A 16,520-nucleotide genomic window follows, 5' to 3' on the forward strand; every position below is an offset into this window, starting at 1 on the left:
CTGTGATTCTATATCTGAATGCAAAATAAGTACAAAAGCTATGATAACATAAACCTAGAAAAATGGGAAAAGCATAACCCAGAGCCAGTATGGTGTAGTGCTTAGAGACCATGGCTCCAATCCCCACTCAGCCATGAAGCTCACTGGGTGACCTTGGGCCAGTCACTGCCTTTCAGCCTAACCTACCTCACAGGGTTGTTGTGGAGATGAAATGAGGAGAAGAACCATGCATGCCAGCTTGAACTCCTTTGAGAAAAAAGTGGAATATAAATGCAGAATATAATACATGCATACATGCATACATAACCTAAGCTAATATAGAGGGTGAGTCCTTTAAAAGAGGCCCCATGGATACAGAGTACACCTGTTCCACGTGGGCTCTTTTAAAAGACTCACCCTGTACAATATGGATTCAATGTCACACTGCCACAGATGTTGTCAGCACATGCATTCCTGCTTGCTCAGTGGAACAATCTCTCCTCTCTTCCATATGTGAGCAGTTCTACTTACTTACTTACACACACACACACACACACACACACACACACACACACAGCCAATTCAGTGGGGAGGGAAGAGGGGGGAAGTCCTTGTATGGGCTTGCCCTAATGGGACCAGTTAGTTGAATTTGGCCCAATGGGTTGTATTCAACCAAGTGCTGCTCAAAGCAGACCCACTGAAATGAAGGGGGGGTCACTTAATGACCCACTTAATGAAATTAGTAATGTATATTAAATTTGGTGGGTCTACTCTGAGTAGGACTAGCATTGCTTACCACCCAATGAGTTGTATGGTACTGCTCATATTTAGAGCAGACTAATTGAAATCAATGGAAGGGGCTGATTTTGGTCATTGGTTTCAGTGGGTTTACTCTGATTAGAATTTATTTAGCTACATTCCAGCATTAATGGTACTTTACGATTGCTGTGTAGCATCTTTAAAATTACCTAGGGTTAAATATAAGGTATGACAGATAAAAATTTGTACTGTGTACATCATACTGCTGGCCAATTTCTCTTCTTCCTGCTGCTGAAGGCATAAAATCTGTTCGAATTGGCTTAGTCAACAGAGAAATGAGATCTGTTTACACTCTTGTCACTTGATAAACTAGTTAAAGGAGTAGGAATAGCTGCAGATTCCCATGGTGGCGGCAGCTTAGTATTGTTGTAGTAGTAGTTGTTGCTTGAAATGACTGCAGTGCAGCCACAGCTGCCTCCTGTTGTAAGAAAAGCAACAGGAATGTTAAAAGATCATTGAAATAATTAGTGAATTGTAATGAAGATGGATTCTCTAATCCCAGGAAATATGGAACCAGCAGAAGGCTTGATGCCTGCAGTCATATCCATGCTTCTATAAAATTGGCTGCTTTACATAGGGTAATACACCATTACCAGAGTGTTACAGATGCCCTTGTTTTGTCCATATCCTCCATGTTGCATAATACCACCACTACTAATAATAATAATTTTATTATTCATACCCTACCCATCTGACTGGGTTGCTTCAGCCTCTCTGGGTGGCTTCCAACACACATAAAAACATAAAAAATAATTGCACATAAAAAAGCTTCCCTATACAGAGCTGCCTTCAGATGCCTTCTAAAGGTTATATAGTGATTCATCTCCTTGACATCTGATGGGAGGGCATGCCACAGGGTGAGTGCCACTACCGAGAAGGCCCTCTGCCTGGTTCCCTGTAGCTTCACTTCTCACAATGAGAGGGGGCCACCAGTGCTGGATCTCAATGTCTGGGCAGAAGGATGGGGGTGGAGATGCTCCTTCAGGTATACAGGGCTGAGGCCATTTAGGGTATACCCATTCCATCTGACCTGCATGTGAAAACTTGTGTCAACGCACAAGATGCAGCTATGCTCACAGTTAGGGACACCCCTGTTGTGGTGGAGAAAGGTCACCTCTCTTAGACCCCATGCTTTGTGGGGAGGGGGGCACACCTGAAACTGGCAGCTACAGCTGGCAGCCCTGCTGCCTGACTGGCTCTGCCACCACCTCTGCCACCACCTCTCTACCCAGAGAGGCTTTCCAACTTCTCCCTTCCTAGAGCAAATAAGGGAGGGATGAGGTGGAGGGTCTCAATGCTACCACTAAAGAAACAGCGAAAGGAAAAATGCAAGGGAACTCTCTCACGCACCTGAACCGTGCAGGATTGAACTTCCGATGCACAGAGACATCATTCCTGCTTTCTACATATCTTGGCCACAACAGTTGCCAATTCAGCTGCATCTGTTCCTGTTCCACACCTGATGTCACATATGACATCAGATTTGGGGCAGATGGGCATGGTTTCTGGGCCAAATGAGGAGGCCTGGTGAGAAGCTCTCCATCCCTGCTACACACACTTAGCAGGGAACAAGTCCCATTGAACTCAGAAGGACTTAATATTGAGTAGGCATGCGCTGGAATGCACTGTTATAGTTGCTTTATACATAGAGGGTAACTTGAAACACAGATGGGGCAAATTTTAATTCATGAGGCTGTAAGTTCATGGCACAATACTTATTTTTGAGGCTATTTTGCTTTCGGTGTGTTTCTGGGTAAGGAGGAATGAGCAATAAAATATTAAAGGTTCCGTTCCTTGCTAACAGTGAGTGATCACTTAAATTTTCGCAAACAAAATCTGTCTTCTTTGATATATTAAAAACACGCCCATACGGCGGTTTGGGTAATATGCAAATTTAATATGAAAATCGGTTGGTTGTTTAAAAGTCAAGCAATTAAGGAACTACAAATCTTCTTTTGACAGCCCCATTTAATAGTGCCAGAATACAAGTATCAAAATAAAAGTTCCACGCATAATACTTAGAGCTTTGCATCACTAAGTGCCTCAAAGGAAGTACCCAGGTAATGTGGAGACTTTAAAGGTATTGCCTAATCTACTTCTTGCTGTTTAGTCGGTGGGAGCACAATTCATAGTGTTGGTGCTAATCTTTAAAGCCCTAAACGGCTTCAGTCCAGTATACCTGAAGGAGCGTCTCCACCCCCATCGTTCAGCCCGGACACTGAGGTCCAGCACTGAGGGCCTTCTGGAGGTTCCCTCGCTGTGAGAAGCCAGGTTACAGGAAACCAGGCAGAGGTCCTTCTTGGTAGTGGCACCCGCCCTGTGGAACGCCCTCCCACCAGATGTCAAAGAGAAAAATAACTACTAAACTTTTAGAAGACATCTGAAGGCAGCCCTGTTTAGAGAAGCTTTTAATGTTTAATAGGTTATTGTATTTTAGTGTTTTGTTGGAAGCTGTCCAAAGTGGCTGGGGAAACCCAGCCAGATGGGCGGGGTATAAATAATAAATTATTATTATTATTGGTCCCCAGACTCTACAGCAGGGGAACATGTGGACCTCCAGATTTTGCTGGATTCCAAGTCCTATCATCCCTGAGCATGGGCCATGCTGGCTGTCAGAAGCACCAACCTGCACAGAAGATTGGGGGGGGGGGGCTGATGACACATACGTGACATCAGGATGCCAGGAGGAGCTAGGGGCCAGAGCCAAACACAGTGGCAGTGTGGCTTCAATAGCCATCAGCTCCTCCTGTCTTGTGTTTGGCCTTCTCCTCCTGCTGTTGCCACCACCAGCCAGGGGCTGCTTCCCCCATCTTTCTGTTATGCAGCAGCAGCAGCAGGAGAAGGAACCATGAGCTGCTGAAGTTGTGCCGCACCTTGCTGGGCTCCACGGCTGGCCGCCTCTTCCTCCTCCTGTCACTGCCACCAACCAGGGACTGCTTCCTCCCTCTTTCCCCTCTGCGGCAGGAGGAGGAAGAGCCAGCCACTGAAGCCACGCCACGCTTGGCTCCGCACTCGGCCTTCTCCACTCCCTGATCATTGTGAACAAATGGTGGGTGGGGGGAGAGAGCAGGCCCCTAGGAACTGGTGCCTAGGAATTTGAGTTGAACAACATCCAATGGGCCACATGCTCCCCATCCCTGATAGTAATGTATGACCAACAGGTGTCCATTGGGCATGATGAAGCAGCAGTAGCAAATTCCTTGCAGTTCTTTAGACCTGCACAGCTGGAAACGGCTTGCTCCTTTTGCATTGCACTGCAATATGTAGCTGAGGAGGCCGGTGAATGAAGTGTACTTTTGTGCGTTGTGCAGAGTACTATGGGCCATTTGCAAACTCTGTAGTGATGCCTCTACTCTGCCCTAAGCATGCACACAGTCCAGTACACAGGATGCACACAGTCCAGTACACATTTATCATGACCGTATCCGGATCGGCGACCAAGCTTTATACCGAAATGACGGCATCCACTTATCGGATCTCGGGAACGACATTTGGTTAGCTAGTGTCAGCAAAAGCATCTGGGTTTGGTTGCAGCTTTGAAGGTATTGGCGGCGAGCCTTTAGCTCGGGTGGCGGTTAGGCATTGGAATAATGTGTTGTGGTGTGTCGAAGTGCTAGGTGTGGCCATCGCCTATGCCTTCAATGTCTAGGGGTATTCCATTAAAGGAATCTGGCGGTCGTGTATTCTGTCTGATGCCTGCTTGGCGGGAGGCCATGGCATGACCCGCGGTGACAGCAGGGGTGAGCCTATAGTTGGATTAGCATCAACAGGTGATGAACCCCTGGTGAATAAACCCACTTGTTTCGCGATCCAATGCCTAAGCCAATACATTTTCATTGCTGTAATCAATAAAGTTGTGGCCTTTTCTAGCCCATTAACCTTATATCACGTGTCCCTGTGTCTTCATTTTACTTCGCGGGGGTCGGGTCCTCGAACCACAATATGTAGCTGAGGAGGCCGGTGAATGAAGTGTACTTTTGTGCGTTGTGCAGAGTACTATGGGCCATTTGCAAACTCTGTAGTGATGCCTCTACTCTGCCCTAAGCATGCACACAGTCCAGTACACAGGAGCCACAGGAACAGGACTTGCCACTGGGAGGGGGTTGCCAATTCCTGCCTCTCACAGAGGAATACAGGAAGTGGCCTTATGCTGAGACAAACCTTTGTTCCATCTAGCTCAGTATTGTCCACACTGACTGGCAGCAGCTTTCTGGGATTTCATTTTTTTTTATATAATATTTTTATTGATTTTAAGAAATACAGAAAAAAGAATAAAGGATAGATATAAGAGAATAGGGTAGAAGAATAACAAATTTCCATGTTCTTTTTTCATCAAATCTAAAGGACTTCCCCACATCCTCCAAACCCTGCATTCTCTGTCATATAAAACATCAGCAGTTTGTTAACTTATTTCAAAACTTATTGTATCTTCCATTTTATCATGTTCCCTGATTTCAATTTTACTGTAACCCAATTCTTGTACGCTTTGTATTAAACACAATAAAGTTGTTTCATTATTTTACCTCTAAATTCTTGTGTCTTAAATTTCATTTCATTAACTTACATTTGCTGAAGCTAGAGTTTCCTAAAAGGTGCATTTTTTTTTAACATTCATACAGCTTATAGTGTTTTTTCAAATAGTCCTTAAACTTTTTCCAGTCCTCCTCAATTGTTTCTTCTCCCAAGTCACGGATTCTGCCAGTCATTTCAGCCAATTCCATATAGTCCATCAACTGCGATTGCCATTCCTCCAGTGTGGGTAAATCTTGTGTCTTCCAATATTTTGCAGTCAGGATCCTTGCTGCTGTGGTAGCATACATGAAAAAAGTTCTGTCTTTCTTAAGCACTCTCTGGTCCACCATGCCCAGAAGGAAGGCCTCTGGTTTCTTAGGTAAGGTAAATCTCAGTACCTTTTTTAGTTCATTATGGATCATTTCCCAGAAGGCCTTCACTTTCGGGCAGGTCCACCAGAGATGAAAGAATGTCCCTTCCGCCTCTCTACATTTCCAACATTTGTTATCAGACAGATGGTATATCTTAGCTAGTTTGACTGGGGTCATGTACCACCGGTATACCATTTTCATAATATTTTCCTTCAAGGCAGTGCATGCCGTAAATTTCAAACCGGTGTTCCATAACCTTTCCCAGTCTACAAACATAATGTTGTGCCCCACATCCTGCGCCCATTTTATCATGGCGGATTTGACTGTCTCATCCTGTGTATTCCACTTAAGCAGCAAGTTATACATTCTCGAAAGTAATTTATTTTTTGGCTCTAACAATTCAGTCTCTAGTTTCGATTTTTCCACCTGGAATCCAACCTTTTTATCTATTTTAAAGACCTCCTGAATTTGCGCATAGTGCAGCCAATCTCGCACCTTGGTTTTCAGTTTTTCCAAGCTCAGCAACCTCCAATTGTCTCCAATTTTTTCAATTATTTCCCAATATTTAGGCCAATGGGCCTCCATGTTAAGTCTCTTACGTGCCTTGGCCTCCACCGGTGAGAGCCACCTCGGAGTCTTACTCTCCAATAAGTCTTTATATTTTGTCCAGACCATCAAAATTGCTCTTCTGACAATATGATTTTTAAACAATTTGTGCACTTTAACCTTGTCATACCACAAATATGCATGCCACCCAAACGCATTGTCAAACCCTTCCAGATCTAGGACATCAGTGTTCTCCAGTAAAATCCAGTCTTTCAACCAGCAGAAGGCTGCAGATTCGTAATATAACCTCAAGTCTGGCAGGGCAAATCCCCCTCTTTCTTTCGCATCAGTTAATATTTTAAACTTTATCCGGGGCTTTTTGCCCTGCCAAACAAACTTAGAAATATCCTTCTGCCACTTTCCAAAACATTCCACCTTGTCCACGATCTGTAGGGCCTGAAACAAAAATAACATTTTCGGCAATACATTCATCTTTACAGCAGCTATTCGGCCTAACAAGGAAAGTTTCAATCTTGACCATGTTTCCAAATCTCTTTTGATTTCTGACCAACATTTCTCGTAGTTATCTTTAAACAAATTCAAATTTTTAGAGGTCAGATACACCCCTAGGTATTTTACTTTTTTAACCACATTCAGCTCCGTTTCTTTAGAGAACTCATCTGTTTCTGTGACTGTCAATTTTTTTGCTAAAACTTTGGTTTTTTGCTTATTTAACTTAAACCCCGCCACCCGACCAAAGTCAGAAATTAATTCTAACACTCTTTTAGTGCTAGAGACTGGTTCCTGTAATGTTAATACCAAGTCATCTGCAAATGCTTTCAATTTATATTGTTTCACTCCGACCTCAATTCCTTGGACCAACCGGTCCTTTCTAATCATGTTTAGCAACACCTCCAGAACTGAAATGAACAATAGGGGGGATAGGGGGCACCCCTGGCGTGTCCCTTTTTCAATTTTAAACTCCTCTGTCACCACATTGTTTACTATCAATTTAGCTTTTTGTTCTGAATAGATTGCTTCTATACCATTTTCAAACCCCCGCCCCACTCCCATCCCTTCCAAATTTTTCTTCATGAACATCCAAGAAATATTATCAAAGGCCTTCTCTGCATCAATAAAAATTAAAACCGCTCTAGTGTTAAGATTTGTTTGTAGAAGTTCCAAAATATCAATAATGTTTCTTGTGTTGTCAAACAAATGCCTACCAGGGAGAAAGCCAGCCTGGTCCTTATGGATCACTTCATTTAATACTTTTTTAAATCTACTTGCCAGAATATCTGCAAAAATTTTGTAATCCACATTTAGGAGTGAGATGGGGCGGTAATTCTTAAGCTGAGTCTTTTCAGTTTCTAGTTTAGGTATCAATGTGATGAAAGCTTCTTTCCACGTTTCCGGTGCCTTCCTTCCCTCCATAATCTGGTTACAAACCTCCATCAAGGGTTGTATCAAATAATCCTTTAAAACTTTATAATATTTGGAGGTTAGACCATCAGGGCCTGGAGACTTGCCCAATTGAAGATTCTGAATGGCACTTTCAATTTCTTGCTGTGTGATGTTGCAATTCAGGTTTGTTCTCATTTCCTGGGGTATTTTTTGTAATCCATTAGTTTTAAAGAATTGATCCACCTCGGAAGCTTTTTGCGGCCCTTGTGAGTAGAGTTCTTTGAAATATCTCTGGAAACACTTTCTAATTTCCTCAGGTTTCTGAACCATTCTCCCTTCAATCTCTAGATTTGTAACTGTATTAAGCTTTTGTCTCTTTTTCAACTGCCAGGCTAGCAGTTTCCCACACTTATTCGCTGATTCAAAGGATCTTTGTTTCATTTGTTTAATTTTCCATTCCACCTCTTGATTTATCAATTTTGAATATTGCGCCTGGAAAAATTTCACTTCTCTTAGCACATCCTTCGACTTAGGCCTAGATCTTAATTTTTTCTCTCCTTCTCTTATTTTCTCCAATATCTTCTCCTTCTTTTCATTCCAGAGCCTTTTCTTAATCGTGTTTTGTTGTATTAGAAACCCTCTCATGACTGCCTTGCTTGCGTCCCAGATTATTCTTTTTTCCACGGTGGTATTCAAATTTATCTCAAAATAGTCCTTTAAAGTTTTTTGGGCCTTCTTAACAATCTCCTGATCTCTTAATATAGTGTCATTCATTTTCCATCTAAAGGATCTGGTTGTATTTAGTCTCAATTCCACTTTCAAAGCATTATGGTCGGAGCATGTTTTTGGGCAGATTTCCACTTTTCTAGTCTTAGGTGCCAGTCCTCTAGTTGTCCATATTTGGTCGATTCGTGTCCATGTCAGATGAGCTTCAGAAAAGAAAGTTCCTTCTTTCCCTAGAGGGTTCTTAACCCTCCATATGTCGATTAAGTCCACATTGTCAGTCATTTCAAAAAAGGTTTTAGGTAGTCTGCCATCTTTCGATATGTTGGCACTTTGTGACTTATCCATATTTACAGACACAACCCCATTCATATCACCCAACATAATGATGTTATTATAGTCCAAGTAATCCAGCATAGTCTCATGCAGCTTCCTGAAAAATTCCGATTTTCCCTCATTTGGAGCATATATTCCTAATATCAAAAATTTTTCTCCTTGTGTCTGTATTTCAATCGCCAAAATTCGGCCATGTTCATCTTTAAATAAGAATTTCGGTGACAGGCTCTCCTTTGCATATATCACCACTCCTCTTTTCTTAACTTTATCCGAAGAAATAAATTCTTGGCCTAGTCTTTTATTAATTAGCACTTTTCTGTGGAGCCTTGTCACATGTGTTTCTTGTAGGCAGATAACGTCCAATTGTTCCTTTTTCAAAATGTGAAAAACTTTTCTTCTTTTTTCCGGGGAATTTCCGCCATTTATGTTCCAACTGAGAAGCTGCAGAGACATCCTGGTTCAATTGACGGGTCCTACAATGGGGTGTCTAAATTTCCCTCCGATCCCGGAGGAGGTAGTGCTGGTCCAGATCCAGGTGGTATGACTCTTGAAGGTGGTCCCGGTGGTGGTGGAGGCCAAGAAGCTGCAGCTCCTTTTTGCAGGTCCTCCTCGTGGTCGTATAGGAACTTCTGCTGGTCTTCAGGTGATTTAATTTTTATTTTCCTTCCTTTGTAAGTAAATGAAAGTCCTTGTGGAAACTCCCACCTATAAGGAATTCCGTTGTGTCTCAACAATTTGGTCAAGTCTATATAGGTAGTCCTAAGTTCCAAGAGATATTTGGGTATATCTCTGTAAATTTCAGCCTTTTTGCCTTCTATCTCCAAAGATTTCTTGAAATGTAGGCCTAATATCTTATCCCTCTCTTCTCTTGATCTCAGAATAACTAAGCAGTCTCTGGACTTGTCTTTCTTTACAGATTTTCCCAGTCTAAAGGCTGTCACAATTTTAAAGTCATTTTCTTCCTCAATTCCCCAGAATTTGGAGAACAAAAGTGTCAGAAATCCCTCTAGGTTGTCTTTCTCCAGTTCCGGGATAGCCCTTATCCTGAGATTGTTTTCTTTACTTTTCAATTCAACCAATGACAGGTAGGCTTGTTGTTCCCCTACCTGTCTTTTCAGAGGCCTTACTTCCCCTTTAATTTCATCAACCTTTATATTCGCCTGTTCTGCTTTTTGGTTGGCTTCCACAGCTAATTTGTAGTTTTCAGCCGTAGCTCCTTGCAGTTTTTCAATCGCCTGGGTGTGCTGCGAAACCTGTTCAGTTAATCTGCCAATAGAGGATGTAGCTTGGTCAATTTTTGATGTTTGATTATCCACTTTTTGATTTAAAACTGCCAGTTGTTCCAAAATTTGTTTCAAAACTGTTTCAGATCCTCCAGTTGCCATATCTTCTGTAGCAGGCTGTACAAATTCCACCTCCTGTGCTGTCAGCACAGTTGGGACGGATGATCTGCGATGATGAGTTAAAGTTGTTTGCATAAGTTGCCCAGATTTTTTCTCTTTTTCTTTATCTTTGGCTTTAGCTGCTCTTGTTCTCCCTGAGCCGCTCATTCCACACCTGCCTCTGTTCAAGGTCAAATGATCTTTTGTCCCATGAGAAAGACAAGTCCAAAGTATAAACAATTAAACCACAAAGAATTTCAATAAAGTTCAATTCCCAAGCCACTATACTTCCACAATCCTCTAGGGGGAGTGTTTCAAAATTTCAAAAAAGGAAGGAACTATTTTCTGCCATTGAAGTTCCTATATTCCCCATGTTAAATTTTTGTAATTCCAATGCACAAAAGGAAGGTTTCCAAGGCTTCCAGTTTCTTAAACTCCAGCCACAAGGTATCAAAGGAGGTCTCAGCAACAATGTTAAACGTTAATATCTCAGTCCATGCAACAGTTTAAGTCTCTGCTACAATGTCGTCAGTTTGACAGCAGTTTGACAGTTCTCTTCTATACACTGGCAGCCCGATGACAGGGTTACCCCTTTTAATTCCGTTTAGCTCAAAAATAGGGGGACAATTCCAGAAAGCAAAAGTCCATAAATTTCACAATTCTTTCCCTTTTCTCCTCAAAGATACACAGTCTATCAATGCACTCTTTCCTCCACTTTTACAGTCCCTTTTAAACACTTCAGCTCGCTTCAGAGCCCTTGCTTTGATCGAATTAGCAGAGTCGGGAGGCGGACTTCCTGTTACTCGCCTCCCGTTTTCAGCCGAATTTCTCCAATTTGGTTAAAGATTTAAACCCTTTACGCACGGGTATGTTGCTCCAATTTCGATGTTTTCAGGAAGAAAGGTCGGCGCTCATCAGCAGCAGCAGCGCGGCTTTGCATCCACGAAAAGAGCGATGAACTCACAGCGCCGCTCCCCCTTTCACGTTCCGGAGCCTCTTACGAGGCTCCTTCTCCGCTTCTGGGGGGGCTCAAGGCGCCCGCCGAGTCCCACGGCCGCAGGCTCGCTCTGCCTGCGGTTTTTCTTGATGGGTCTCCGCTTTGCCGTAGCGGACGACCCTTTTTCGCAGAGCCCCTCTTCACAGCGCGAAGAGGACCGCCATTGCTGTTTCGCGAGCTTTCTGGGATTTCAGAGCAGTGAGCATTTCCAGCCTTACCTACCTACAGGCTCATACATTTAATTATTCAAAACATATTCTCTCTTTCATATATATATATATATATATATATATATATAGATATAGATATAGATATAGATATATACACACACACACACACTGAGTGCCTTCACACAATGCAGTATTCAAATGTTACTTGTGTTTTTCATTTGTTCGGAAATAGTGAAATTACTGTAACCATCCTACAATTGCTTCTCATTGCCTTCTAACACCTCAAACAATCATCCAACAAAGGGCCATTGTACATTATTATTATTATTACCTTTTCTACCTATCATATGACAACTGTTGCATTAGAGGTGGTTGGTTGATTGGTCAGAGAAAATGTGTGTTGCAAGGAGATTTTGCTTGTTTGTTTTTGTGCTGGAGAGAGAAAGAGATACACTGCTTCCATAATTAAAATAGAGAATTTAATAGAAACCTGTAATCTCTCTCCAAATCCAAGAACTGTATTAAGAACTCTACACACCTTTGCATTGTAAATTTACTGACTACTGAATGTTTTGTGCCATTTAAGGACTCAGTACATAGCTAAACCTAACACTGAAATTAGAGCTACTTTCTCCCAAACATGATGTCTGAACAGACAGTAGATATTTGCTAGTGGCCTTTTATATAAGTAACATTCATTGGAGAGCTTAAAGAGTGTCAGACTAAAATTGCCCACCACAAATCATTGAAAATTCACTGGCTTGCGCTAGGCATGCATGAAATGGCCACTTGCTAATATAACTGACTGTTCACATTTGCTCTGCCAAAACATAGATCTTCAAACGTAACTTCATGTCTTTTGCATCCTTTGGAAACCGGTGCTGTTTTGTTAGGACATGCCTAGTTGCTCCTCAGATATATGTACTAGCTACCCAAAATGACTTGGACATTTCAAGAAAATTACATTCCCCACTGACTTGCTAGTTGCTATAGTGTTTTGGGGTTGTTGTTGTTGTTAAGAAATATGTCAGATCCTGGCAGCTTTGGCTATTTAGTGCCCTGGTGTGAAATTGCCATTTCAAAACAGAGGACCCCAAATCTAAACGTAAGGTGTGACACCTCCCCTTCTCCTTGATATAGTCCAAAATGCTTGCCATACGGCAGGAACCAGGAGGGAGCCATCTTTGTTGGGAAAATAAGGTTCATGTGAATTTTGTGCAAGGCAACAGAGGTGTGTGTGGTGGAAGAAGGAGCAGCACAGCCCCCAAGTGTGTGTCTGGGGTTGACACACAAGGTCACAAACAGGGTTTGATTTTTAACAAAATCATGCAAACTGTGCAGGACAAGAACTTCCATGCCACTTGTTAATGTGGAAAATCTTAATGGAAAGCTCTGTGCACTAAACTGAGAACGGTTTCCCACCCAACTGGGGAATGAAGTTGCCAGTTCCTTATCAGGAGGGTGTTTTTATAGACTTTTCGGTGGTTTAAAAAGACATTTTAAAAACACCATACCTAGTTTATTAGAGTTCACTTCTCTTTCGATAGACAAGACGTGACTCTTTTTGCTAGAGGTAGCCTTTCCCAAGGTCACTGCTTCCACCATCTCCTAGTTTGCAACGAAGTGTTCAGTTAAACAGGCAGAGTGCTATATTCTAATGAGGTCCGATCAGCAAGGTAATTTATCACAAAGCAGTGGTGTCCAATCCCCCTGCCACGATGTTGCTGCTTCCCATCTGTCTTTGGGTGGCCCTAATGCCCTGCAAACCACAATAATGAAAGTTACTTGTACCACTAGCTTAGATAGAACATGACACAGAATTTTTGCTTGATATGTTTTGGAGGGGAAGGACGCCTTGCTAGGATTTTTATTTTCAGTTCTTTAATTTTTGACATTATACCCTTCTTCATATCCCTTTGCCACGGTCTCCTTGCCACTCGCTTCCCTTGAATGTGATGTTCTTGGCCCTTCGGTGGGTTAATTATTCTTCCCATGCCGTTTCCAGCCCTGATACAGAGAAAAGCATGTCTTTTGTGCTTCCATAATAATCTGCAAAAGGTGAGATCTAGATGGAAGGGAGCAACTCCCACTTCTTGCTGTGGGGGAGATGAGTGAGATTCTTTTTTGTAACAACATTACCTAGGATTTCAACTCCTTGTGACATGTAAATCGTAGTGAATAAAGGTGAAGATCAAGATGGTGCCCCTCTCCATTCCACATACTGAAACCAACTGGACTGGTAGTTTAATTTTCCCTTCACCACACCAGAGGATGGCAGGCTGGTTTGAAGCTTCAAGGCATGTTGTGTAGCATATTTAACTGTTTCTTCCAATACTTCACTGCTGCTGCCTGCCCCCACCCATTTCTGCTTCCTAAGGCAGCTTCTTCACTCTACCTAATGGTAGAGATGGTCCTGATATCAGTGGGCAAATATACTATTTAAAAAGTATCCCATTGCCACCTCCACTTCTTCTTCTTCTTCTTCTTCTTCTTCTTCTTCTTCTTCTTCTTCTTCTTCTTCTTCTTTGTGGAGGTTAGTGGCAAAGTAGCATTTTTTTGTTTTTGTTTTTAAAAATCAATATGTTTTTGAAGCTATTTTGGGAAGCAGTTTCTTAGCCTTGGAGTTATGAAGTCTCTGAGTGAATTCATACCTGTTCAAAACATGTTTGTTTGGGTGTTGTTGTGTTTTTTTTAATCCCACAAACTTGCACAGTGCACTCTGGCAATATATCCCCTTGCATTCCTGGAAAACAAAGTGCGCAATGGAGATTTGCAAAGTGTGTGCTCATCTGTTTTTCACAGCTTTAATATATAAGAATGCTGGAAGCAAATGTGCAGATTTATCAAGCTGGCACCCAAAGAATGAAATATATGCTTCACCCACTCACACTTGGATATTAGAGAACAACACTGTGATGTATAAGAAACAAATGGGATCTGTATACTTAGGGGCAAACAACATGTTATACAGAAATGCATATCAGAGAAGCCATGAGTAGGGGGAAGGTCCTTTACCATTTCCGATGGGCCATCTTCTTACTCAAGATCTGCTTTCCCCCCTCACATCTGGTATACACATGTGGATTTTGGGGGTAGTTTGGAGGAAAGGAGAAATGGCCAGTAGAAGAAAAAATGGAGAAATGATGAGGCACCTCCTGGTCACCTGAGGCTTCTGGATCAGTGTTTCCAGCTCTTGTTGGACTACAACTCCCATCGTCCCTAGCTAGCAGGACCAGTGGTCAGGGATGATGGGAACTGTAGTCCCCAAAAATAGCTGGCTGCGCAAGTTTGGGAAACACTGTTCTAGATTCAAACAGGCTGCTTTTCTTTAGTAAAAGCAGTCATTGTCAGTGTGTCATGTGCATTTGTGCATGATGTATATAGCTTGCCCCAGGCCAAACATGCACGTGCATGACCCAAACTCCAGGCAGAGCCTGGGATCTGGATTATTACCCTAAAGCAGAGATGGGGAACCTGTGGCTCCCTAAATGGTTTTGAACCACAGCTCTTGTTTTTTCCTGACCATTGGCCATGGTGACTGTGGTTGGTGGGAGTTGGGGTTCACAGTTTCCCACCCCGTCCTAAAATTACCTGCTGGTTCACACTCCCTTCCTGCTTCCTGCTTCCTCCTCTTACATGGTATTCAAAACACAAGGATCCTATTAGCACAGAGGAAAACAAAGGAAGATAGATAGGTAATGGGCAGATCCTAAGTGGTGGTGATTAGTCATCATTGTGGTTGTCAGGAGCCAGTGGCTTCCAGATGCATTGTGGATCTGCCACTGTTTTAAAAGTCTCGCTGGAATCCCAGTTTCCAAGTTGTCATTGAGCCTCGGCTTTTCTAACTTACTTTGTGGCTCTCTCTGGGTCAGTGTCTGAAACGCAGTTCTTTCCAAACACAGAGTGCAGCGTGCATTATTGTACTAATCCATCTGCATTATGGAATGGGCCTCTGAGACTTTGCATGTTGGTTTTGAAAAGAGATTAATTTGTAGCTGTGTAACGGCAGAATCTCTTCGTTGTCTCTGAACACCTGACAGTGTAAAGTAGTTAATGGTATTGAAGAAGCTCTGGATTAGGGGATTCTGAAATCTGCTTATTGTTAGTATGGCTTTAATCTTTTAAATCAATGAGGTAATAATACCGCAGCAAGCTTCTCTAAGTAGGAATCTTCATAATGTACAGCCCATTCATATTTTAAGGATTTTGATGACAGCCTCCTAATAGGTTTGCTTTCTAACTTTGGCATGGCTTATTAAGAAATGTATGTGAATGAGCTGCTGTTCGGGATACAAGGAACAAGTGTCAAAAGGCATTTTCTGCATTAAAAAAACCAACAACATCATCATTGCATAATAATTCGCATCTTACACTTTGTGCACTTCTAATATTTTAAAACTCCTTTTTTAAAAAACTGACTTTTTAAAATTAAAAAACAACAACAATCCTACAAAATGCAGAAGCGTCATTTGGAAGAACAGGCAGAATAGCAACTATGGTTAAGTAAGATGATGGTTGAGAGACAGCGACTGGTTCAATTCACCCGGCAAGCTTCATGGCTGGGTGAGGATATGAACTCCTCCTCTCATGCATCCTAATCCAACGCTCTAAGCACTATACCACCCTTGTTTGTTCCACCAGGCTCTCGAAGAAACAGAGGCTTGTAGGATACCTGGAGGCTTGGCAAGCGTGAAGAACCAATTTGAAAAAGCAGAAACTGCCACATCGCAGAGTGCTCAGTACCAATACCAGCAGAAATCTGTACAGGTAAGAAGTAGTAGAATTAGTAATGGTGGTTGTGTGGAGGGTAGTCCTAGTTTTAATCAACAGTAAGAAGTATTGACCTTGTAAGCCACCTTCATATAAATCAGGGTGTATGCTTACAGATGACTTTTATGGGCAGTTTTTTGTTTTTGTTTTAAATGTGTGATAGCCCATTCATATTCACAGGGCTCAGCTATACAGCTGCAAATAAAACGTTTTAAGTGTGTTTTAAGTGCAATACACAATGTGACACTAGATGGTGATGGCGAGCTTATGGAAAATTCAATGTATTTAAAAAAAACGCTTTTTGGAAAAAGCATTCTTAGAACTTTTTTTATATGTGTATAGATTCCACCTAAAGACTGTCATCACTAAGAACAGGGCTCACTGCATCTTTTCATCATGTTACCATAACCCAAACTTGGTCTGTTGCCGTTCATATTTTGTTAAACTTATATGATCTCGGCCAAATCTGGTGGTTTACGAAAAACAACGTAAGTGCTTTCGATCTTCCTGA

General features: G+C 42.2%; 1 protein-coding gene across 1 annotated transcript in view; it reads left to right on the top strand.

Annotated features, from left to right (window-relative positions):
* The window catches only part of XIRP2 (xin actin binding repeat containing 2), an 86,226-nt gene that overhangs the window by 26,726 nt on the left and 42,980 nt on the right, over positions 1–16,520 (top strand). Inside the window, exon 3 of the mRNA XM_083702467.1 lies at positions 15,881–16,006. Within this exon, the coding sequence (XP_083558593.1) occupies positions 15,881–16,006 (126 nt within the window). The remainder of the gene's footprint in view (positions 1–15,880; positions 16,007–16,520) is intronic.

The sequence above is a fragment of the Podarcis gaigeae genome (genome assembly GCF_964106915.1).
Source record: "Podarcis gaigeae genome assembly, chromosome: 1".
Taxonomy (NCBI): Eukaryota; Metazoa; Chordata; class Lepidosauria; order Squamata; family Lacertidae; genus Podarcis; species Podarcis gaigeae.